At 36.1% G+C, this 26,476-nt stretch overlaps 1 protein-coding gene across 1 annotated transcript in view; it reads right to left on the minus strand.

The window, feature by feature from the left end:
* LOC145260446 (CWF19-like protein 1) overlaps window positions 1-26,476 on the minus strand; it is a 59,260-nt gene that overhangs the window by 24,695 nt on the left and 8,089 nt on the right. Inside the window, exons 4-7 of the mRNA XM_080118496.1 lie at window positions 21,050-21,151; window positions 16,804-17,012; window positions 5,838-5,956; window positions 1,497-1,581 (exon numbers count right to left, since the gene is read on the minus strand). Of these exons, the coding sequence (XP_079974622.1) occupies window positions 1,497-1,581; window positions 5,838-5,956; window positions 16,804-17,012; window positions 21,050-21,151 (515 nt within the window). The remainder of the gene's footprint in view (window positions 1-1,496; window positions 1,582-5,837; window positions 5,957-16,803; window positions 17,013-21,049; window positions 21,152-26,476) is intronic.

Consider the following 26,476-nt stretch of genomic DNA (forward strand, 5'->3'; position numbering starts at 1 on the left):
AATTGTCATGTCGCAAATAGTAACATATCCAAAAAGTACAGGAAAACGATAAGGTAAAAAAATAATTAGTTTTGAAAAATAGTTCCGATAAGGGTAAAAAGAATTGCGATAACGTTACATGCCGGGTCGGACATATTGGATCATGTGACATAAGCAAAAGGGGGAAGTAACTCAGGTGAAACGCAATGTGTAGCAGACAATTTATTCAGAAAACAAAAATAAACATATATATATATATATATATATATATACATAATTTGTGAATTTTTTTAAAATAACTTTTTTTTTAACTGTTTAAATTTTGTAATTTTTTTTTATGAAAAAATTGATTGAGTTTGTGAGAAACTTAATTACCTTTCCCTGTTAACTCTCCAATTCAAATCGGTAGATTTTGAAACAAAATCGCCAGATTTTACAAATGACTTTGTCTCATGAATAATTATTTTTCTACCTTATATCGTTTTCCATAATTTTTAGATATGTTACTATTTGCGACATGACAATTACGTAGGTACCATTTGTTTTACTTGCAATTCAATTTTTTTTTTTTCTCATGTTCACCCCTTACAAAGCATATTGCCACTTGGACGTAAGGGGCTACTATTTGGGGCTATGTCTAGGAAAGATTAACTAGATATTTGTTTATGTTACATTTAAACTTCTGCATATCAGTACAGCCAGGGAAGCAGGCAGCAGGAAGGGAATTCCAAAGTCTTGCTGTTCGAGGGAAGAAACTATTAGGATAGAAAGCTTTCTGGCATTTAGGGACAACAACAGTAAAGGGGTGAGATCTTATTGCTAAGCGGGTTTGTCGGGGATATGTACCTCGAGGGGGTACAAATGAAACAAGTTCATCAGAACAAATTTGATTAAAATATTTTTAAAACAGGCACAATGATGCAACATTACAGTGATGAGACAGGGGCTGGAGCTTAGTTGATAAAGTGGGACTGATTAGATTAACAACTCTTTTTTGGACTTAAGAGGGAGAGACTAGTGGTAGATACACCAGCCCAGATGTGACAACAATACTCCATGCATAGGCAAATGGTGGCCTTGTAAAAATACAGGATACTGTCAGGCGTGAGTAGTCTTCTAGCTCGATAGAGGGAACCCACCTTCTTTGCAGCAGCCTTTGCAATGCCCTCTATGTATTTGTTCCAGTTCATATTGCTTGCAAATGTTAGGCCAAGGAGTTTGAAGGTAGAATTTTCAGGTAGGATGCTATTTGTAATTGTTAAAGGAGAGCAGCTTAGTTTTAGTAGCATTAAATGTTACCATCCATTTGCGGCCCCATTCCACTATAGTCTGGAGGTTATTTTCTAACGATTCTGCCATTCTCTTAGATTTATGTACATCTGTTTTTCCCTCATGCATACTATAAAACGTAACATTTGTTTCATTATTATGATATAGAAACACCAACTTTTGCATTTATTCATTTAAAGATACAAGTTTATCATTTAAGCCAACATAAATAATGCAATGCAAATTACCTTCTTCTTGTCAGCATTACCAACTTTTGCAAGGCCAATGTATCGAGTGACATGGTGGGCAGTCTCTTGCAACACTTGGTGATTTCTGGTTAGAGAGAAAGGGAGAAAAATTGGAAACAAAAAAATCCAACCTGCCTATTCTTATGCTTGGATAAAACAGATCATTAGATTTTAAGGACCCCTCAAAATAAACAAAACAGAAGAGCCAATTGTAATCTGTTGTATGAAGGGATGCATTAATGCTAAGCACAAACAAATGATTTTCTTGATTCAACAATAACAGTAAACTATAAATAAATTTTTTCAATAAAATGGATCAATTAGGTTTCAAAGATCAGTTATAGTCAGCTAACATACTTCTTAACTCCTGGCGTAGCGCTACCGAAAGCAGTGACAAGGCAAATCAGTTCCTTTACTTTTATTGTTCTTTGGTATTTCTATTGTGAAGTGATTTATTGAAATACTAGCAAAAATATATCTGCGCTTTGCATGGGACTTTGCTGTATACTCGGATACCCGTTTTCACAGGCACCCTTGCGATAAGAGGATGTTGTAAGAGTCGCACCAAATATGACCTTAATCTTTGACCGTGACCATGAAAAATGGTGTGTACCATTCCTAGGTCAGGTTTGGTCATGATCGCTACAGTGGTGTAGGTGGTAGGAGAGTTGTACATACAGACACACAAATGCTACTACTTTATATATATATAGAAAATATATAAGGAAAGGACATTATTGAAAAGTATGCAATAAAAATAAACAAAATGATACAGGTAAAAATAATGTGACAGTGTCGTGGGTTGTGATGATGATGATGATGATGATGATGATGATGATGATGGAAAGATTGTTAATACACACAGAATTATTTGTGGATATGATGAATTGATAAAGAAGAAATCTGTTTTCTTCCCTGATAATTGGGGATGACACCCAACAGCCATTAAAAATATGTTAGCTGAAAAAGCTGGAGTCTTGCATTATAGAAATGTCTCCCAAAAATGTCAGAAATGTTGCCTTTTGGCTATTCAATAAGTTCTATCTCAATGGCACCCTTGTTAAGAAAAACAGTTAACCAAATTCCTTGGGATGGTTGAATTTATTTGAGACTCACCTGAAAAATAGGTCAGATGTTATGTGTCTTTAGATAAGAAAAACAAGATCGCGGATATGAATTTTACTTATATGGAATGGCATTTGGGAAAAACCTTGATTATGCAAATGAAACAAGAGAAGATACCCTCTCAAATGAGTGATGGTGAAAGGTAGAGACCTAATGGAGGGTGAAGGCAATCCGACCCTTGTGTTGAGAATGGCTGTTAGAGATACAGATTTGAGGAAGAAGAAGAAGAAAAGGAAATTTTTTCAGAACTTGAGAATTTCAAAAAATACCTGAGATTGATTTACTGAGAAGTGTGAAATAAAATTCTGTGGATTGGAAGGTGGGGTCAAGCCCATTTGGTTCTCAAGATATTGAAAGGCAAAACTAGCCTTGAGGACACACTCTGCCTGACCGCTGGAGGGACACCCACCATTAAGAAAAAAGAAAAATCCTTGACTTAAGTCTCACTTATTTTCAAGCCATTGAATCCACACTGTGAAGAGACAAGCTCCCAGATTTAGAGTTGACCTCTCTGAATTTACTAATAGAAGCCGCCAGTTCCCGAGCATTTGCATCTTGAGTCAGAAACTTATGAATGATCAGAGTTTTGTAACTTTCAGTAAATAATTAGCCTGCTTTTTTTTTTTTATACAATAAACCCAGTTATCGACTTGTTATTCTCTTGGCTTGAAATGACCTCTATTTTCCAATGATACTGACTTGAAAAAACAGGGTTGAAACAGATCGTACACTCGATCACAAGCAACGTGAGGAGAATAGCAATCTGTCCGACCAGATCCTATCATCAACCAAGAGCCTCGTTGAAGAAACAGCCCAGTCCCAATGACCAAACGAGATCCAGAGCGGACAAATCTGGTGACATCACTTGTTGGCTGTTCTTAGAGAGAAAGGAGTACAATAATACAATTAGTCTTTATTTGCACTTTTAATAACAAAATTAAAAATACAAAAGCTTTTATTTTATTTGAAATTTTATAAAAAATATATGTTTATGAAATTATAAAAAAAAATTTTTAATTTTAAAAATAAAAGTTTTTTATCTGAATTTATATAATATATGCAAGCATAAAAATAAAATTATTGAAAAACAAAAAAGGAACTTTGTTCATATAAGTTCCATGTGGTTTTTAGCAGCAACAGAGAAAAAGAAAAGTTCTTTGTTATGGTTGTAGCTAGACAAGTTCTTGATGTGAATATTTTACAGAGGGGGAGGGGTCAGGTATTGGAGCTCAGTTGAGCACTTTACCAAAGAACATAATGATAGGCTAGCAACATCTCTTCTGTGGTAAAGTGGTTGTAGGGACAATAAAAGATTTAGAATGTGAAGCTTTATTTTGTACTTCGCTACACACACACACACATAGAACTTGAATGCCTACTGGGGAGAACTTGAATGCCTACTAAACACTGTTCTCGAGTGTCTAAGGTCTCTCTGTACAGGGGTTTGCCAGAACAATCTGACATGAGGATACTTTTTCCATAGAAGTAAACCCTGACCAAATATTCAAAATCACATAGTATTCCTAGCCCAAATAAGATCTCACTATGGCTACTCCACAACTTTTCCGAGGAATGGTGCATCTTCTCCAAGTGATTTTACCTCAAGTAATAGCACGAAGCTGGATACTCCACCAGACTAGATAAATTCATGTCCTGGAATCCAGTAAGACCAAGAGACCAAAACAAAAGATATACTACAACGTATAAAAATGGTTAATTGGGGAGAGGAAAATTATGTTCTCAACTTCTTTACTAACTCAGTGTTTGAGAGATAAAGAACTTAAATGGAACATTCGACTATCTATGTATAGAGTTCAAGTGGTAGCCCCAGGTTGTGGGCACCTTGATTCCTGAGAACTTCGACTGAAGTAAAATAAAACAAAAAAAGGGATATATATACTGCCAATAAAAAAAAAAATACAGAAAAATATTTATAAATACATACTTGTCAAGGAAAGAAAATGTCGCATTCCAAAAATCATCTAAATTGATCAAGTAGTTTTTTTTTGTAACTAAGAAAATCAAGATTTAAAAGTAAGTGATAACGATGCATGTTGCTCTGCCATCTATATATATAAAAGCGAAAATGTATGTATGTATGTATGTATGTATGTATGTATGTATGTATGTACGCTTTTCCTTGATGTCCACAAAAGGCTTCTTTCAGAGAAGCGCTCGCTCGTTTCACAACTTCTTAAAACTTTTTATATCATCTATAAATTGTAATATCTCACACTTAACCAGGGAGATCGCCTGTCTATTTTTTAAAAACAAAAAAAAAAAACGATTTATTGACCTCATTAAAAACTGTCCCACACAAAATGTTGACTGCTGAATACCTATCGTCGTCACGTCAATCAAAAACGTGCACCTGTTTGTTTTTTCACACTTTACTATTTTCCAACTGCGCGTCGTCAAGGCTTTGTTTTTTTTTTCACGGGCACCTGTTTTTTTTTTCACACATACCTGCAAACACCCGGGCAACGCCGGGTACCCCTCGCTAGTATTTATGAAAAGGTCAAATTCATCAAGGGTTACCTCCCTCATAACAACCTCTCCAGAGATAGAGATCAAACAAAATCAACCTAGTAATGGCTATGATTTACTATTAATCACTAAAAATTATTTAAAGACTACTTTCTATATGAAAAGACAACTTAATCAATTAATGTGATTTCTGGAATATGACGATTTTGTTCTGTAATGATGATGAAGATAACAGTAGTTAAATTACATATAAGCATATATGTGTGTGTGTGTGTGTTTGTACAATAGTTTTGTCAATATTAACAGCAATTAATTCATGTAATTTTATGAAAAAATTACTAAAACCTTTTTCAAAATGTATGTTGATTACTTTTCAAAGGAGTAAATCTAAATTACTCCAACATCGCTCACTAGAAAGAAAGATATATCGACAAGACATATAAGCGAGAAGAGTCCATAGAGAAAAGTCAGGGAGATAGTAACCGATTGCTTACGTTCTCTTTTCTTTCAGTTAATGATGCTAAATTTTCTTTTTTTATGTTTTTTAAATTCATTGATTATTTGGACTGCATGGATTTATGTTTAAATTTGACTTTCCAGTCTTTTCTTTAAGGGATGCCTTCATTAAAGATTTTTTCATTTAAAAAAAAAAAAATTTTTTTTTTAAATAGGTTGAATCATGGACTACCAGATTGGTTAAATAAATGAAAACAACAAAAAGTAATTTACCTATATGGTTGCCGTTCATAGAAAACACCTTGCAGACCAACAAAATGATACCTTGGACGCAGCAAAACGGCAAGTTTCGCAATGAGAGACGACCCATTTTTGTCCAATTCAAGAGAATCCTGATGGGAGAAAAAAAAAAGTTTTTTTTACAATTCATTCACAGTTTTTAACTTTCCTTCGAAATAATCTGTTACCATAATTTTAATAAATAAAAAACTTCCAAAAATCATTCATGAAATTACAACTCAGATCTATCTAAAAGACAAAATGTAAACGCTCTTTTTGTTTTTGTTCATTTATCACTCCTATATATCATCAAAATTGGTTAGTGTTATTGAAATTAATAATACAAAATAATATTTTGAAATACTGTTATATGTAGCACAGATGAAAAACCTGATGAAAGCTATTTGAATGTTTAATTTGCATAATTATTTTTTTAAACACAAAAATGTTTGAGATGTTATTCATTTGTAATTTTAATGTTCTAATTTCACTATACATATATATATATATATATATATATATATAAAAAGGTAAGTGCAAAAATAATGTTGCTTTTTATCAGATATATATATTCAAAAACATTATTTTTGCACCAACTTAACACACACACACACACATATATATATATATATATATATATATATATATATATATATATATATATATATATACTAGCAGGCTGCCCGGCGTTGCCCAGTTGTAAGATATGCTTAAATATGATATTTTACTTCATGTAGATTATGTATTTATTATTATAGACAACTCTCTATCAATTATTACATTGAACCTAATATATGGTAGTGAGATCAAAACTAAAAAAATATGTATGACTTGAGTGCCATCAGCTAGAATCGAAACGAAAATATACAACTCTCCACCCTCATTCCTTAGCTTCTGAGCCACACCCACACAAGTATCATATATGGGCATTATCTGCAATTTTTACATAAAACAAACTTGCCTTGTAATGCAGTAGTCCATTGTGGTTAAATACAATGACCCCACAACTCAATCTTCACTCTTCAATCCTGCAGTCCAATGCACTTCTGACAGCAATTGCTTCTGCCAAACAAAAAAGACACCCTCTCTCCCAAATACAGGCTTTTTATAGGACAAAACCGTCCAAAGTTATTTGCATACTCTTCCCATGATCTCTAGTCTATAAATAGACGCAGTGGCCATTCTCTTCTTCTTCTTTCTTCTTTCACTCTCTGAAGCGGGCGTTGCCAGTGGTAAAAGGTTTGCACGATTTTTTTTTTTTTTTTTTACTACACGCCCCCATGATCATTAAAGATCATTCACATCTCATAATCCCGTGTCCAGATCGGCGCATTGCGTTCTCCTTGCGGTCTCTGCATCGGCACCGGTTCATCTTCATCACTCCCTGCCTCAGTACCACCATCCTCATCACCTAAATGGACCACACGCCTTAAATCTAAAACATGTCGTGGCATTCCATTGACACTTAAGTTGTTTGGGGATTGCACTCCTGTTATCACTCCTCTTCCCCACTGCGTTGTGCATCGGGCATTAGGCGGTTTCACCCAAACTTCTTCTCCTATTTGGATTCTGGCTGGTCCTTGATCATTAATTTCCGGTGACATGTCTCTAGGATGTCTCCATTCGTAATTAAAGATTGCTCTATGTGGTACTGTGTCATCTCTTTGCCCGACCTTAGGGGACATGTTGTACCAAAATGTGGTCTCTTCAGGTGATATTCTTCCTCTCTCAGCTATTGCTTTCATGGTCCGATGATGTCGCTCCACAATGCCATTTCCTCCAGGTCTGTAGGCTGCCCTGTAATAACTTTTAATCTTCCATTTTTTTTTAGCATCGTCTGAAAGATTTCTGAGCGAAAAACAGTGCCGTTATCCATTATCACCTCCCTTACTAGACCTTGTTCAAGCATCACCTTTTCTAATTCAGTTGCAACTCCAATTTCCCCAGGATTATGTATATTTGGGGCAGGATTGATCGATTGACACCGAACACAGTTCTTTACTATCATCTGAATTTCTTCCCGTTTTACATTCGGATCCACTTGCCTCACCAAATATAATATTCTCTCCACTCCCATGTGATGCATGTCATGCAACTCTTTAATTTCTCCAATTCCAAGACAGCATATCGGCGCCTCCTCTTTCTCAATTAACCACTGTTTTTTTATCCATGTTAGCGCATCTGCCTTATTTCTTTCAGAAGGCACAAACACTGCTTTTATTTGCAGTTTCAATTCAGACATCAACTCTCTAAGCATCCCTAATCTCCACTTTATTATCACTTCTCCGGCACCCTTTGTTCGTATTCTGCCACTCTCCTCCACAGTAGAGTTCACCCAACTGAGTACAGTGGCTGAATCAGTTCTTATTTCAATATTTGTCAGTCTCCATTTGATAGCTAAATTGACACCCTTTAGAACAGCATCTAATTCAGCTATGTTAATGTGATTAAAGTCATCACTTTTCCTCAGCCAAGTTGCATCTTCCGCCACCACACCGCCAATCTCGACAACCACGCCAGTTGCAACATTGCTTGCATCACACCACACGACTCCTGTGCTCACTTCAGGTATGTGCCAAGCGCCATTAACAGGGTCTTCTTTTTTCACCTCAGCTAGAACCTCCTGCATCACTTTCATGGTTCTGCAATCAACTTTTTCTTCCCAATCCATTCCATTTGCTCTTCTTTTCACATAACTGCATGCTAATCGCAGCCATCCAGCAATTGGATAGTGCCCCAATAATTTACCACAGATCGAAAATAGCTCCCGCCTACTAATTTCTCCTCCCATCTCTGGGATCTCGTTGCCTCTCCTGAACATTAGTGCACCCATCTTATTTTTCATAAGCTTAAGGCCCAGTGCCGTTCCTCCGTCCAGGGATTCCGGAGATTTTGCTGCTAACCCAAACCCCTTCAAATGTTCCACAACTTCCTGTGTCGATATTTTCGTTACGTCTACCATTATATCATCAATGTATGAATCAGTGGCCTCTTTCGTCCTACTTCCTTTCTTTAATACTGTTTTTAAAATGGCTGCCATAATCTTTGGTGCGACATTAAGTCCGAATCCTAATCGTGTTAGGCAATAGGTTTTTCCTTTATAACAGACCAGCTGGTACTGCCATAGTTCCTTTGCCACATGTAGTTGCAGGTAGGCAGACTTAAGGTCCACTATTGCGGTCCCTCCTACCAACTGTCTCCACTTTCTTATCTTTTCATCACATACATCTATTATGTCGCTCCCTGTATGACACGCCACAAAACGGTTGAACTCACGAAAGTCGAACACTGGCCTAACTTTCCCTTTTGTGGCCTGAAATACTGCCATCAATGGCAACACGCCTTTTCTTTCTCCTTTCCATGGTAACAGAATACCATCCGATATCCATCTTTCCACCTCTTTCTCGAATTCTAATTTCTTATCGCCTTCCAGAGAGTTTTTATAATATTGGACTTTGTTCTGCAATACTGGAGGCTCTCCCTTCCATGTCCATCTTACTGTCCATTTATCTCCATCGAAGTTTGCTTCAAAGTCTTTATCCTCGATTTTGCAAACATTCAGCTGATGGGCAGCCACGGCACATTGTATATCTCCAAACTTCACTTTGGCTTTCTTTATAGTTACACCTCCCAGCTCATTAATCACGTCCATTCCAATTATGACGTCGATCCCATCAACGATGTGATTCATCAAGATTGCCCTCACCTTTACGTGCATTCCACAGACTTTTATCTCCACTTGTCTGGCTCCTTTACATTCTATATTCCTCCCATCAACTGCTTTCACTGTACCGCTCCTTCCATATCCCTTCAAAAGTTTGGAATTGATTAAAGTAGTAGTGCACCCAGTATCGACAAGTGCAGTAATTACAGAATCATTCACCTCTACTTCTATTATAGGAAGAGGCCAGTATCGCGCCTTCATTTCATTGCTAGGGTAGCTTGCGGCGCAGAAGTTCCCCCTTGCCCGTTTCCCTGAATCTGAGGACAATATCTCGCAATGTGGCCAAATTTTCCACAATTGTAGCATGTTTCCCTGGCCCTAGGGATCTCTGTGCAATCTTTTTTTAGGTGCGGTCCTTGACATCTAAAGCACTGAAGGCTTGATTCTTTCTTTCCCTTATTAGTCTCATTAGTTTGCGCACTTGCGGCCAATGTCCGAGTTTCTACAACCCTTTTGCTGACTAAAAGCCGTGCAGTCGGTATCAGTTTGCTGACATCCATTCTCTCTATGTTCGGTAGCTGCTGTAATGCCACAGATACATCGTCTGGGAATCCAGTTATGAATGCCAGCTTGGCTGCATGTTCCAGCCCTCTTCCCAGATATCCCGCCAGTCCAGCCAATCTTTTGATTTTATTAGCATAAACATCCACCGATTCTCCTGTCCACTTGAATCGTTGCAGTTTTTCGTATGCCTCAAAAGGCCCCTCAGTGAAGGCGGTCACGAGTCTCATCTCTATCAGTTCTGCATCTTCTTGTTCTGCATTATTCATCTCAAGATAGAGAGCGAGTGCATCTCCCTGCAAAAAAAGTGGAATAAAACTGGCATGGTCTGGCACATGTTGAAGCTTAGCCACCAGTTTTACTTTCTTTATCCATCCGACTACATCACCTTCTCCACTAAAAGGTGGTATCACATCTTTTCCCAATCTCAACATCCCAGATTCCATGATCTGTTCTTGGCCGAAATAGCTTGTGGTTAAATACAATGACCCCACAACTCAATCTTCACTCTTCAATCCTGCAGTCCAATGCACTTCTGACAGCAATTGCTTCTGCCAAACAAAAAAGACACCCTCTCTCCCAAATACAGGCTTTTTATAGGACAAAACCGTCCAAAGTTATTTGCATACTCTTCCCATGATCTCTAGTCTATAAATAGACGCAGTGGCCATTCTCTTCTTTCACTCTCTGAAGCGGGCGTTGCCAGTGGTAAAAGGTTTGCACGATTTTTTTTTTTTTTACTACATCCATTGAATTCTGTAATAGTTAGTAGCCAACATTTTTTTTCTTCTATTACACATTTATAACTGTAGTACCGCACTATTGAGCTATCTAAATGAAGACGTTATGTTATTTATTCATATGTAATTACTATCCCAAGTAGCTAAATTACGTATAAACATATAAGCCTATATATATGGGTGTGTGTGTGTGTGTTTGTACAATAGTTTTGTCAATATTAACAGCAATTAATTCATGTAATTTAATGAAAAAATTACTAAAAACCTTTTTTCAAAATGTATGTTGATTACTTTTCAAAGAAGTAAATCTAAATTACTCCAACATCATTCACTAGAACGAAAGATATATCAACAAGACATAAGTGAAAAGGGTTCAGAGAGAAAAGAAAGGGAGATAATGACTGCTTACGTTCTCTTTTCTTTCAATTAATGATGCTAAATTTTCTTTTTTATGGTTTTAAATTTATTGATTATCTTAACTGCGTTTAAATGTGTCTTTCCAGTCTTTTCTTTAAGGGATGCCTGTTTCTAAATTGTAACTAAAAAAAAAAAGCCTCCTTCCCCACATACACACCACTGCTCAAGCAAACGGATTTCTTCTTTCTTTTTATTTTTCATATGGTTTTATTTAAAAAATAAATAAATTTGTATAAAAATTACCAAAATGTTAATGTTTATCTATTTATATGAATAAAAGCCATAAAAATATTGCACACGGATACATATCCCCAATAAATAGTAATAATAATATTAGACTCATTATTTTCTATAAGAAATTTAAGACCCAAAATCATTGTAAAAAAACAAAAAAAAAACAATATTATTTATAAATTTAAATACTCTTTGAGAGAATGCAACAGTCACGATAATAATAAAACTAATATTTACATTGGTTTTACAACCATTACCCTGTGCACCTTATAAACAGATTGGAGTGAATCGTCTACACTGGATGATATCACACAAAAAAAAAAAACAAAAAAAAAACAGAGAAATAGGAAAATATCCTTAATCTGTGATTTGTGAGTATATATACATATAATTTAATAAAAATTAACTTCTCAAATCCAGAATAGAGCTGTCTCAAGATAGCAGATTTTGTACATATAAAGTGCTCAATATGTTTTCAGATAGTTTTATAAGCAATAATAGGTGCTTGTGTAGTTTGGTCATTTTTAAACCAACACAATTCAGGTGAAAATATTATTATGTACATATGTCGAAATTAGTTTAAATTTGAAAATTGATCCAATAGGAAAAAAAGATAATTACAAGTAAAAAAAAATTTATGAAATTATCAAATTTTATTGTATATTTTAATATGGAAGAGCTGTGTGACAAATTCAGTATGGCAAACTGACTTATCTCCCTTGACTTAAATTAAGGGCCTGCTATTTTTTAACAGAATGTACCTATTTACTATGCCTCCCCACGGGACAGAGTTAGACACCAGGGTCGTTTTTTAACGTGGAGAAAAGGTACAAAAATAAAAATTGTCTCAGTCGTGAAGGATTTCTCCTCCACCGAAAGAGAACAAGAAAATGAAGTGCAGCATCTGAAGAACAGATACTACACTTTGATACCAAAAGGCCAAGAAAGTTCGAAAACGATTTTTAAACAGAATGTAATTGTAGATGATTCTTTGTTAAAAATACATAGAGCACATCTACTGGATCACTTTTCATAGTTTTTGGAATGTATACTAATTTTAACATGACACATAAGTACATAATGTTTTCAGCTGAAATGTATTAGTTTAAAAGATCAGCAATCTACACAGGCACCTAATAATAAATAATGAATGTATTTATTTGCTTCCCGACCAAAGCAAATTAGGCACCAGGCCGTTTTTAATGTGGGCTGAACATTTTACTGCAATTTCATGGCTCATCTATTCACCAAAAATGGTTACAATATAGTCTCAAATGTTTGTATGCAGTCGAATATAGATTCAAGCTGACCAGGTTAGTCTGAAAAGATGTGTTTTCATTACATTTAGGAAGGCATTGTCATTTACATGACATCAGTTATGGTGTCGTGCTAAACCTGTTACTTTGATATGGCAGTACAGTAGAACTCCGGGGTATGGTGGCCCTAGGATACGTTTTTTTTTTTTCAGGTTATGATGTGGAATACAATGTTTTTTCCGGACCCTGGTTAGGGTATTTGCCCAAGCTTATAGTGTTATTTATAATATGATTTCATTATATACATGTGTATTATATACTGTACTGTATTTTGTTACTAATTTTAATGCCATAACTCAAGGTTCTACAGTGTTATAGAAATACTAGCAGGCCACCCAGCATTGCCCAGTTGTAAAATATGCATAAATATTATATCTTAATTAATGCAGAAATCTTATTTATTATAAACATAAATACTGTAGGTATTAAATGTAATGTTAAATTCATTTAAAAAAAAAAATGAAGTAAAAAAAATGGAAAGAAACAGACATGTGCATGCAAGTATTGTTTTTTCTAAACAGTTCACGTCTTGTAAGTAAAAAAAAAAAATACTTGAGCAGAGATCGAAACCAAAACCTAAAGACAGTGAGTCAAGTATGATAACCATTAGGCCAGCTTGACACAATCTTTAAAAAATGTTTTTAAACTTACTTATTCTTAACATGTCATGTGAATGATTCACGCATGTGCATTTGTTAAACAGTTGACAAACAGATAAAAATCCAATGATCCCCCCCCCCTACGTACAAATTTTTCACTATTGACCCCTTATCAGCCCTTTTTTTCCACATGGAAACCGATTAAAATGTTTTCCATGTGTCTGAATACCCCATAAACCAAATTTCAAGTCTGTAGATACAAAATTTGTTGAGAAGTGTCCTCACACACTCATTCTCACTTTTATAGATATATAGATTTAGATGAGGGTGTGTGAAAATAATGTAAGAAAAACAGTATTTTTTGCATAAGGTTAGAGAAGTGAAGAATTTAGAATTAAGGCTATTGTGATACATGCTCGCCCGCTCGATAACAAACGGCAACCCTATTTCCATGGTCTTCTTCTCTTTCATCTTCTGGCTGTGTAGTCATCTTTCACTTTGGTGGTTACTGAAGGATACGCAGTGGTTCACAAGTATAAAAAATAAAATAACACAAAAAAAAAAAAACAGACAACTGTTTGAGGATGTCAGCCGCGCTCTGTGTGCATGCGTGACATCATTGCAGAATACAACCATCTACCACTAACATTCACGTCTACATAGTCTGTTGAGGTCTCTTTGTCGTCAGTTGATGTAAGTTCATCTCAATCTGCTCAGAGTCACAGTTTGCTTTCCATTGTGTCAAACTGGAAAACTGGTCTCAACTGTCGCAAACCCAAGACCATCCATAAATTGTCCCTAACTGTTGTAAACTGCCACAAAAGTCATTACCACTCATACAACTGCCCGTAAACTAACTCTAAACATATTGACCTCTATTGTCTGAACGTTTTGTTCCTATTACTGCCACATCTTGATTAACAATACTATTTTGGTTGCCTTTTGTGTACCTTGGTGAACAACTTCCTATATCTTTGTTCTGCTAATGAATTTATTTTTTCTTTTCTTTGTTATGTCTTTATCCTCTTTTTTTTTTTTTGTTACTTCCTAACATTTGGGAAAAGGGTGGGATTGAAAGTCACTAGTATCACATTATGCATCAGGATATTGTACACCAAAACAGGAAAGTTGCTTGTGACATTGTAAGAAACTGAAAAAGTCCTTTGTAGGACAATAAGGTCTCTACGATGGTATAAAATTTATGAGGAACTTTTCTTCAAACAACACTGGAATGGTTCTTTCTTAACTAAACAAAAATGCTCTCCAAGCGACATGAATCTCTTTCTCTCTGGTCTGCTTACGTCCTCTGCATTTTTCCTTCTCCGTCATTGTTGTCACATCTAGTCTTTTAGAACAAGTTGATGTCTACACATGAAAATCTCCAACATCTACCAAAATCAACAACTAAGAGTTTCTGCCTTTTCTTAATAACTGCATGGGAAATCAAAACATCATGGTGAATTCAAACACCATTACAGGGTGAAAAAAGTGTAGCACTGAACAACACTAGTGCTTTATTTTAAAACTTTTATTGAGAAAATCAATTCAGGTAACTTGATTATGTAGTAGAGCTGATATCTATTCAATGTAGATGCCTTCAGCCTTAAACACTGCCTCGATATGAGTCGGCAGGAATCAGGCTGGCTTTGGTGTTGTGGGAGGTCATGTTGGTGATGTTCTTGACATGACCAAACAAAGAAGTCCAGCGGGTTCAGGTTGGGGGAAGAGGAGAGGCCAGTGAGAGAAGGATACAAAGTTGTAGCACTCCTTCTGAAGCCAAGCCTGGGGCTCTTTGGACTTGTGGGTCAACGCCAAGTCCTGCTGCCACACCCAGGGTCTGCCAGCAGTCACATAATTGCATCAGGGGATCACCACACTCTTCAGCACATCTAGCTACACTTTGGTGTCGACTTTCAAGCCGACTTCGAAGATGTGAGGTGGCATGATGTGGCTCTCACTTGAAACAACACCAAAGATCATAACCGTGATCGGAAACTTTGTTTTCATCACCGTGGAAACATCCCTGTTATTCGTGGCAATCCAGCAATGCATTTTGTGGGTGCTGGCAATGGTCCTGTTGTCATAACTTGGATTGATAGAGAGCATGAGTTGTACAGCGGCGCATCTCCGATCTCGCTCATTAAACATTGTGTCACTTTCAAACATGATAGAAGACGCCTATCACTCTTGGGATTTGTACACAACTGGCCAATTAGTAGATGGTCTGCAACAAAACAAAAAAGAAAAAAACAGTCAAATGGAAGGGCAACAATTTTATTGTTCCACCTTGTTGTCTTTGCAGACATAACTTGATGCACTGTTCAAAAAATGCATCTGGGGTGCATTTTACCTCATTAGTTATTGTTATTACAACCATTGTTATATAGATAGAAGATAACGACAACAATAATAAAGGCCAAGATCACAGTGTAGTATCTGTTCTGATGCTACACTTCACTTTTTATGCCCTCGGTCAGTGAGGCAGAAATCCTTCTAGACTGAGACAATTTTAATTTTTGTTCCTATCCAGAGTGCCCCTTTGTGGGGAGTTGGATTTTCCCCACATTAAAAACAGACCTTGTGTCTAACTCTGCCCTTCTGGGGAGGCAAGTAAATAAGAACATTAATAAAGAAGAGAGAATGAACTGCTACTATGTGTCATCTATGCAACAAGACTCCAGCTGCCTACATGATGATCTACTAGGATCAAATAATTAGTCCCCGCAGTGTTTTTTTTTTTTTTTTACACGGTGGTCATCACTTATCAAGGCCCGGAAACCATTCAGGGATAAGGGTTATTGCAAGTACAGTACGTTAGTGTGGAGATTTGATGAAGTGTTTACCCAAGGGGGCGGTTCATTAGGAATTTGTTAACGTTGGACTTGAAGACATCCAAGTTGTAGTCAGGTGGGAAGGAGGCAGACGGAACAGAGTTCCACAGGTGTGCAGTTCTAAGAAAGAAGCTTTGTTCATGGAATCCACGTTTTGATTATATATATATATATATATATATATGGAATCCACGTTTTGATTATATATATATATATATATATATATATATATATATATATATATATATGTTGCAGTATAATACTATTGTTGAATCTATACCTTGTCCACTTATCATCCGAATGTTTAAACTCAAAGATGTCTGTACATGCTAAAGGCAAGTAAAAGTAAATTTGTATGAATCAGCATTGTATGACTTCTTTTATCAGCTCGATTCTATTACTGGTATTGGTTTCTTCTAATCTTCTTGATCTTTTCTAAAATCAGATGCTTGAAGGTTGCCAAAATCCATAAGTGAAAGTGGTCTTATGAAACTGACAGAGTTCGAACATGACATATCTTGGTGGTCAGTTTGCGTCGTTATCCACTTTATCACTATAAAAAGAAATGAAAAGAAAAAAAAAAAATTGATAGACTGACCACTTCAGAGGCATATTTCTCTACTCCTTTTGCCCACTGGGAAGTGATGAGGATGTCCACTCCTTTAAACTGTTTACTGCTTGTGGCCGACTGAACCAGTTCATCAACGTCTTTACGACTGAAATATACTTCACTGCTTTTCGCAGATTCTGTTCCACTGAGATAAGCAATTTGAAGGCCCGAGGAGCCCGTGTAAAGACCTCGTTTACCTTGAAAAAAATAAAAAAGCATATATCAGAATTATAATAACAGGAAAAGAAAATAGACAAAAAGCAATAAATACCAATCTTAAAGTGAAAAGAGAGAAAACACAAGGACCCATGGCGCAACAGATAAAAGTGCTAAGTGATAGTATTCTGAAGGTTAAAGGTTCAATACGATTGATGCAAACAATACGATTAAGAATTGTTTAAGACTTTTATCCAGTCTTTTAAACTACCTCCCCACTCAATTACATCAACTGAAACGTGAGAATAATATCCAAAACGGGAAACAGTAGTCGAAATAATCCAAATGTCTAAGTTATTGATGGTCAAAAATAATATTTTTTTCCATCTCTCCTCAACTAGGTCTAATAATAATACTCACAAGCATGAAGCTCATACTTTTAGATGTAATACCATGTGTTACCCTGTTCGTTAACAATGGCAAAAGAAATAACTTTATTATAGAGAAAAGCAAATAATCCCATTGTGAATATTAAATGTAGTTGTCTCAATAAAAAATTAGCAGCATCAATCCAGTCAGAGACGCTTTGAATTGTAAAGAATTCCGGGTAAAGAATTGTAGTATTAATCCAGTCAATTTTTGACTGAATGTGTGATAATCAGACACAAGTAGAGAACCATTCTTATAATAAAAAAAATGATAAAAAAATGGATGGCAAAAGAAATAACTTTATCATAGAGAAAAGAAAATTACTTGCAAATATTAAATGTAATTGTCCCAAGCAAAATTTGGCAGTATCAATCGAGTCAGAGAAACTTAGAATTATAAAGAATTTCAGGTATAAAAAAAAAAATGGTAGTATTAATTCAGTCAGAATCAGAAAAGTGTAGTTCCCTTCTGATGTCAAGATGAAAAGCTTGGAAAGAAAAATTCAAAATAATTCAGTATATTTTATGCAGCAATTCTACTACCTGATTGGTGTATTCTTATCACCTATATGGTGAAGAGTCAGAGATGTTTGAGGTGAGGTCAGGTATTCGACAAAGTTGTGCCCTCTCCCCACACTCTTTTCAACTATACAATTGATTATACCCTCAATGAAGCCCTTCAAGGTGACGAGGGGGTTGCACTTGGGCAAAACGTGACAGTGACTAATCTTGCTTATGCAGATGATATCGTCTTGCTTGGAGTAACTGGCGAAGAAGTACAAACTACGCTCAACTGAATGTTCCGTCACTCACAGATAAGGGATGCTCATCAACGCCTCCAAAACAAAGGTTATGTCCTTCCTGATTGACCAGGATACCCAGCTTCTGCTCACACTGAATGGAATTCACCTAGATAATGCAGATTCCTTTGTGTATCTTGACTTTACTATGGACAGACAGCGGCTGAGATTGGATGGCGAATAGGATTAGCACTGTCTGCATTCTTATCTTAATCAGTCTCTGTGGTTCCAACAAGAAATATGCTAGGACATGAAGGGATACATCTATCAAGTGATGGTGAGAACCATCCTTCTCTTTGGCTGCGAGATGTGGCCTATGAGAATGTCGGATTTACACAAACAATGACTGTCTTCGCAACATGCTGCAATGCCGCTGTGGATATCATGTTTTTGTTTGTACTCTCCAATAAAGACTAAACCTACATCCCCTTACTGTTCGTCCTTCTTTATAGATGTCTCTGGTGGTTTGAACATGCAGCTAATCGACCAGAGCGAGCTCATCCACAAGGTCCTCTCTCTCCCCTGTCTCTGCCTGACTGGCACAAACATGACAATGGGTAGCTAGAGACCTGGGCCACAACAAGTAAGGATGATCTGGCAGTTTTATTGGACCCACAAGTAGTTGGTCTCCAGTATTGGAATCGGGAATGTTTAGTCATTTCCTATGTCCTGGCCCAGGATCGCAGAAACTCAACTGCAATGTTTAGAGATACAGTTCATGCTCAAAAGAAAACTGGCTCAATCTAACCAGGATGATAGCCGTTACAAGTACAAGTGCGTACCTCTGGCTATAAATATAATTGTGCAAATCTTTATGATCTGATATCTTGCCAAAAATATTGCAACATGATGATAAGAAAGGATACACAGGTCAGTTGAAGTGCTGATGATGATAGGCAACATGAATTTGAACAGATCCATTAAGAACATTGCCAAGGCTGCTGCAAAGAAGGCTCCCTATACTGTGGTAGAAAATTACTCACACCAGAGAGAATCCTATACTTTCACAAAACTACAATTCAACCATGCATGGAGTATTGTTGCCACATCTGGGCTGGCACATCTAGCATTAGTCTCTCTCTCCTAGACAGGATGAAAAAAAAAAAAAAAGAAAGTTTAAAATTTAATAAGTCCTGCACTGTTGGTCAAGCTCCAACCCTTGTCACAGTGTCTAATCCTTGTGTCTGTTTTAAAAGTAATTCTGATGAACTCATAGCACTTGTGCCCCCCCCCCCGATGTAAATACTCCCGACTAACCCAATAAACAGCAAAATCCTAACTCTTCACTGTTGAGTGTCCTAGATACCAAAAAGCCTTCTATTCTAACATTTTTTTTTCCTCAGACAGCTACACTTTGGAATTCTCTTTTTCCTGTTTTAACTGGCTGTACTAACCTGCAGAAGTTTAAATGTAATGTGAACAGACATCTCATGCTCAACTATTCAGTTTCCTGTTAGATCCCAAAAGTAGCCCCTTACATTGTAAGTGGTAATTAAGTCCTGTTTAAGGTGAAAAAGAGTAAAAAAAAAGGAGGGGGGGGTGAACCCAGATAGTGGATAACAAATACACTTCAGACCATCATCATCACTGCCACTACTGAACCAAATCCAAATTACGAGTTCAAAAACTGATCGTCCATCACTGTTCTTGCGCAACTTGTTGCGCATACTGTCCAGCTTTTGTTGGCTATCCCCACAGTAGTTTTAAAACATGACGTGTGGTTTGATAATGATTGATAGTTCGTGATCAGAAGATGAATTAATTTTTTTGTTTTATTTTACTTCAGTCGAAGTTCTCAGAAATCAAGGGGCCTACAACTTGGGGCTAAAACTTGAACTCTACATGAGATACATAGATATTCGAATGTTCCATTAAAGTTCTTTATCTCTCAAACACTGAGTTAGCAAAGAAATTGAGAACATAATTTTCCTCTCCCCAATTAACCATTTTCATACGTTGTAGTATATCTTACGTTTTGGTCTCTTAGTCTTACTGGATTCCAGGACAAGAATTTATCTAGTCTGGTGGAGTATCCAGCTTTGTGCTATTACTTGAGGTAATATCACTTGGAGAAGGTGCACCATTCCTCATAAAAGCTAATGTGAGTTAGCCATAGTGAGGACATCTTATTTTGGCAGTGAACACGATGTGATTTTGAATATTTGGTCAGGGTTTACTTCTAGGAAAAAGTATCCTCATGCCAGGTTGTTCTGACAAACCCCTGTAAAGAGAGACCTTAGACACTTGAGGATAGATAGTGTCTAGTAGGCATTCAAGTTCTCTCCAGTACGCTTTCAAGTTCTCTCCAAAAATTAATTATTTATGCGCCAGGATGTTGTGTCTTAAAACAAGGAAATTGCTCGTGATGTAAGAAACTTAAAAAAATCCTTTGTAAGACGAATAACATCTCCACGATGGTCTAAAATTTGGGAAGAATTTTTTTTCAAACAACACTGAAATGGTTTTTTTTTTTTAAACTACCAAAAATGCTCCCGAAGATACATGAATCTTTCTCTTTCTCTCGTCTACTCACGTCCTCTACATTTTTCCTTCTTTCTCACTGTCATCAAATCCTGTTTTTCAAAACAAGTTGATGTCGACTGACACCTACCAAAACCCACAACTCAGAGTTTGCACTTTTTCCCTATTATTATCAATAGCTGCACGGCAAATCAAACATCATGGTCGCTTTGAACTCAATAAGTTCTTGTCTCTATAATCACAGACATGTACAATGATGAGCTGATGAGATTTTCCTCTTTTTACCACAGATATTACATAATGATACTTAATCCAGGACAACATTGGTGTAAATAGTTCAAAAGTTCAAGCAATCTCACAGAATCTTACCAAGAAACGTAACATTGTCACATAATTCTGCACCCTCTTTATCCCCGTATAATGAACAGTGGCATTCTTGATTGGCTCCGAGAATCAGGACAGAGATAGGAACTGTACAGAAAAAATAAAAAAATAAATAAAATATATGTAAACTTTTTTTTCAAACAAAATAATAATTACAACTGAAATTCAGCTTAACTATTTTAAGAAAAAATATCAAAGACCATCACCTTTTTGCTTATCAAACAGTCTCTTATAGATTCCAAAACTATTGGGCAAAATCGCACCAAATTTAACATAAAGCATCCTTGAGATGCTGATTGTGTCATGGAAGTAACGGGGGTAAAAATATTCATATTACCACTGTTAATATTAAATAAAAACAATATAACATTTCTGAATTTTTGAGATGAGGATTGATTATTTGTGTTATTTAAATTCTTTGGACTATGGTTCTCATCTTGAGTTATTTTTACGTTTCGGTCAATGTAACCTCTGATTTTCATCAGATGTATCTTGTCAAACTTGGGATTCTTTCCGTCAAACTCACGAATCTGTATGGAGTAGACTCCTAAAATGCATACTAGAATTGTCCACAAGGACTCGTTGTGTAATGGTTATAGTATTTGCTAAAATTCAGTTGTGAAGGTTCACTCCTCAGTGCGGGCAACATTCAAAATATGATTGAAAATTACTTAGGACTTGTACTCAATTGTGGCTGACAGAACATGAGCATGCTATAGTCCATGGATTAAATAAAGGATTCTGTTTGAAATTCCGTTCAAATTCCAGAGTTCGACAAAGATTCCGGAGTTAGACAAGATAGACCTGATGAAGGTCAGAAGTTACATCAACTGAAACATTGTGAAAATAGCAATCATGATAAGACCAGTAGTCTGAAGAATCCAAATAATACGAAAAACAATATATGATTACTACTGTTATATAACGTGGTCGTTACACTTTGTGTTGTTACATTTCAACCACTGAAACCCGCACATTGTCTGATACTTTGTCGTAAAGGAACAAACAAAAAAAGAAGGAAGAAATAAAAGTCTGACTCCGCATTTTTTAAAAGTGCAAATGAAAAGCATTTATTCTGTGGTTCTTCCAACAATAACGCATTTCATTATCTTTCAAAATTCTTTTCGTACACATGTGTTTTACAATGCTCTGCCATATGACGTGCTTTTTAAAAGTCACACTCCCTGCCACCTCACATTGAGCATAGCCAATGCTTTCTCGCTCTCGTTCACACATTCATCTTTTTCGGCACACACTTTGCTTCTCCTTTTACCACGTGATGTATTTTTTATTTTTATTTTTCTCTCTTTCTTCTTCTCGTGATGTCAGCGGGTACACACTTGCTTAATTTGCATGTCTGCTAAAACAGCTGCTATCCTGTGGCTGCTGATTTTCTCACACGCGCACCATACATGCTGTGTTACACTGCTAGTAATAAACATTTATCGGGTTAAAAATCAAAGTCATAAAAAGCCTCTTCAATAGTTAATATCTCAATGAAATAAATATTTAAAAAGCCACACTTTTAGTATAATGAAAATATAATTAATCAAACATATGGAGTTATCTTATCGAACTTTCAAAGTCAAGCTCAAATAGCACTTAATAATTTACTTTGCTACAATTTTTTTTTTTTTTTAAATTACTTAGTCCAACACAGACGACTGGTAATATGAAACACTTCTAAATAATCAACTAAAAAAATAAAAAGCATATTTTAAATTGAAGAATATAATAGAAGTTGTCTACCATACAATGAAAATTTTAATTCTTTTTCTTTTCAGGGAGTGCAGATTCTTTGATCTTCTCGACCAGGATTTCATTTGATGTCTTGCTCCACTTTGCAAACTTTAAGTAGTGACAGCAAAATGAAAGATCATGGGTGGACTTTTGAGCCTCTTATTTTTCTTTTCTTTATGCATATGATGGAGATAGGGGGCGAGGACCTTTTTTTTTAATTTTTTTTATCAAGGCCTGCCAAGAGGTTAGCCTTTTTCAGGACTGGAATGCCACTTCCAAATGTAGGAAAGTTTATACCATTGTTTACCTCTTCTCGCCTAATAATACAAGTTGAGGTCGGGAGTCCTTTTTATGTTGGATGTCAGTCTGCCAGTATTTATTTTTTTGTATTTGTTCCTCAGCAACAGCTTCTTATTTGTTATTAAAAGTTGCCCTCTATTAATAGAGGTGGTGATCCCATCCACAACTCCGCCGGGGGGGGGGGGGGCATATTGGATGGTTTGAGGAAACAGCACACTGTTTTTTTTGGGGGGGGGGGGATATTTGATAAGGATTTACTTCAAATAGGAAGTATCCGTATGCTAGACTCTCTGAAAAAGCCCCAAAACAAAGAACGAAGACACCTGAGAGCAATATCCAGTAGGTATCCAAGTTCTCTCTAGAAGGCATTCAAGTTCTCTCCTATAAACATTTTTTTGAAAATTTTCTCATCATTTTGTTCTCGTTGGAGCTGGGGTGCCAGACATTCACCCGCTATCTCATACATTTCAACCGAGAGATCTTTTTAAGATTCTAACCATCCCTTTAAGTGCAATTGTTTGTACCTTTTTTGCACCTGGTTCACCGAGTATATTTGTTAGGTAGCTTTTGGAATTCTTTTTCATGAGTCTAGTTGGTTCTATAATTACTGGAATGGTAGAGATCTTCCTAAGATTCTGATTTCTTTTCATGTTGTACATAATATTGAGGTATTTCGTTATTTTTTCCCCCTCTCAGCTCTGTTTAATCTGGCATCATTGGATACATTAACTTCTATTAAGGTTCCTTCTTTCGGTACTTGTACAGTTTAATCAAGACATTAAAAAACGAAAATATCGAAAAAAAAAGTTTATATTGTACGTATCCGTTATGGAATGAAGTTCTTCAAAAAAAAATTTCACTTAATTTCATCAAGTAGTTTTTTTTTTACAGCGAAAAAAACAATTTGTTATGATACTGAGCAAAAGGTTCGATTTTTAGGAAGAAAAGCTAGTATTAAAGATGGGGAGGGAGTGATGGTGCTTTAAACTGAGTTATCTCCCCATGGCATGGTCAAAAAATTCCAAGATGGCTATCTTTAATGTGCTGTGATAAAAACGTGTTTTTCTGCCATAAAAAAAAAAACAAAAAAAAAAACTACTCAATCAAATTAAGTGAAATTTTTTGCGGAGATCTTCAGTCTAAAACAGATACGTACAATATTACTTTTTTCAATATTTTCATTTTTTAATGTCTTGATTAAACTGTACAAGTACCCTTCTTTCTCCTTGCCCCATATCACTATGACAGGTTCTTTAGCTCTGTTTTCTAGGTACGTAGCTGTAGGAATTGAATATAGATAAATAAATAATAAAGCCTATCTTTGCTTTATCGTTATTTCCATGGCAGGTGCTCGTCTGAACTCCAATCTCTGGTCCCCCCCTCGCCAATCTTTTACAAAAAACACCCGTCTAGCTGAATCCACTGTCAAAAACTTTACCCACTCTTTATCTATGCCTAAATCAAAACGTAGATTCCATGAACAAAGCTTCTTTCTTAGAACTGCACGCCTATGGAACTCTGTTCCGTCTGCCTGCTTCCCTCCTGACTACAACTTGGATGTCTTCAAGTCCAACGTAAACAAATTCCTGATGAACCTCCCCCTTAAGTAGACACTTTAAATATCCACACTAACGTACTGTACTTACAATAACCCTTATCCCTGAGTGGCTTCCGGGCCTTGATAAGTGGTGACCACCTTGAAAAAAAAAAATATATATAGTGGGTGGTGTATGACTTATTTCCAACTCTTCTTCTTGCCACTCTATGACTTTGCATCTCAGAGGAGATGCACTTTGAAAAATTGGAAACAGACACAGAAATAGTGAGTTTTATAAATATACTAGCAGGCTGCCCGGCATTGCCCAATCGTAAGATAATCATAAGATGATATTTTAATTCATGCAGATTGCATATTTATTATTATAGAGACAATTCTGTATCGATTATTATATTGAACTTAATATATAGTAGTGAGATTAAAACTAAACAAATATGACTTGGGTGCCACCAACTAGAATCGAAACCAAAACATACGTGAAAAAAAAACAAATGCGACGTCTTTGCTGTTGCATCCATCGCCAAATCGGAAGTGACCTAGGCTAGACAATCGAAAAGATGGGGATGACTTTCGAAAATATTGTTGAAAAAAGCGACCCCTCCCTGTAAAAAATTGCCCAGTTAAGGGTGAAGGAATTAATGTTTTTGGCCAATTTTTCGATATTTGTCGTCCGAAGTGTCAAGCTTCAAAACGATACTGATCTTGTGAAAATCTGCCGCCTCTGTTCAAAGTTTTAGGCATACTTACATACATTTAAACAGACGGGTAAGATTTATATCATAGATTAGCAGGTAACAAAACAAGATAAATATTAATCTGATGGACACTTAAAAAAACATTTATTCAGAATTCATGTTGAACCTACAATGCTTAAGAATGCGTGACATAATATTGATTGTTTTAGACAATAAGTATAAGAAATGGCGCTGCTATAGGAATTGACGAATTATTTTATCTGCATAGAGCATGCTTCTTTCACAAAATTATTGTCTTGGTAAAAAACATAATACATTGAGTTGAACCCCACATCTAAAAAGGGGAATTTTTCTCAAAATATTATGTCATATGCATTGAAAGCAAGTAAGATTTATAATAATAATAAAAAAAATTAATCATTAATAATAATAAAAAAGAAGAACCCGAAAAACTTATTTTACGTTTATGTCTTGTTTTTACTTTCAGTTTGCGTATATCTATTAAAGTCAACATCAAAGTGTACCTGGATGTGTTGAAGAGTGTGGTGATCCCTGCTGCAATCAGGTGGTCACTGGCAGACCTTGGGTGTAGCAACAGGATTCAGCGCTGGCCCACAAGTCCAAAGAGACGCAGGCTTGGCTTCAGAAGGAGTGCTACGACTTTATACCATTCTCTCACTGGTTCCCTTCCTCCCCCGACCTGAACCCGCTGGACTACTTTGTTTGGTCATACGTCGAGAACATCACCAACATGACCTCCCACAACACCAAAGCCATCCTGATTGCCACCATCCGATAAGTATTCGCCAAACTCCCGCCAGCACGTGGGGAAAAGGCATGGTCCCAGTTCCGAACCTGTATGAAGATGGTAATTGAGACTGAAGGTGGCTACATTGAATAGATGTTAGCTCTACTACATAATCAACTTACCGGAATGGATTCTTTTCAATAAAAGTTTTAAAATAAAACTGTAGTGTTGTTTTCTTTAGGGCGACACTTTTATCGGCCCACCTTGTAGGTTAAAAAAAAAATATTTAAAAAAATCTATATGATGTATGTACCTGTGACGAAATGTAAATACCATATTCCAAAAATCATGCAAATTGATCAAGTAGTTTT

This window comes from Euprymna scolopes, chromosome 36 (genome assembly GCF_053919585.1).
Source record: "Euprymna scolopes isolate OS-2025 chromosome 36, ASM5391958v1, whole genome shotgun sequence".
NCBI lineage: Eukaryota > Metazoa > Mollusca > Cephalopoda > Sepiida > Sepiolidae > Euprymna > Euprymna scolopes.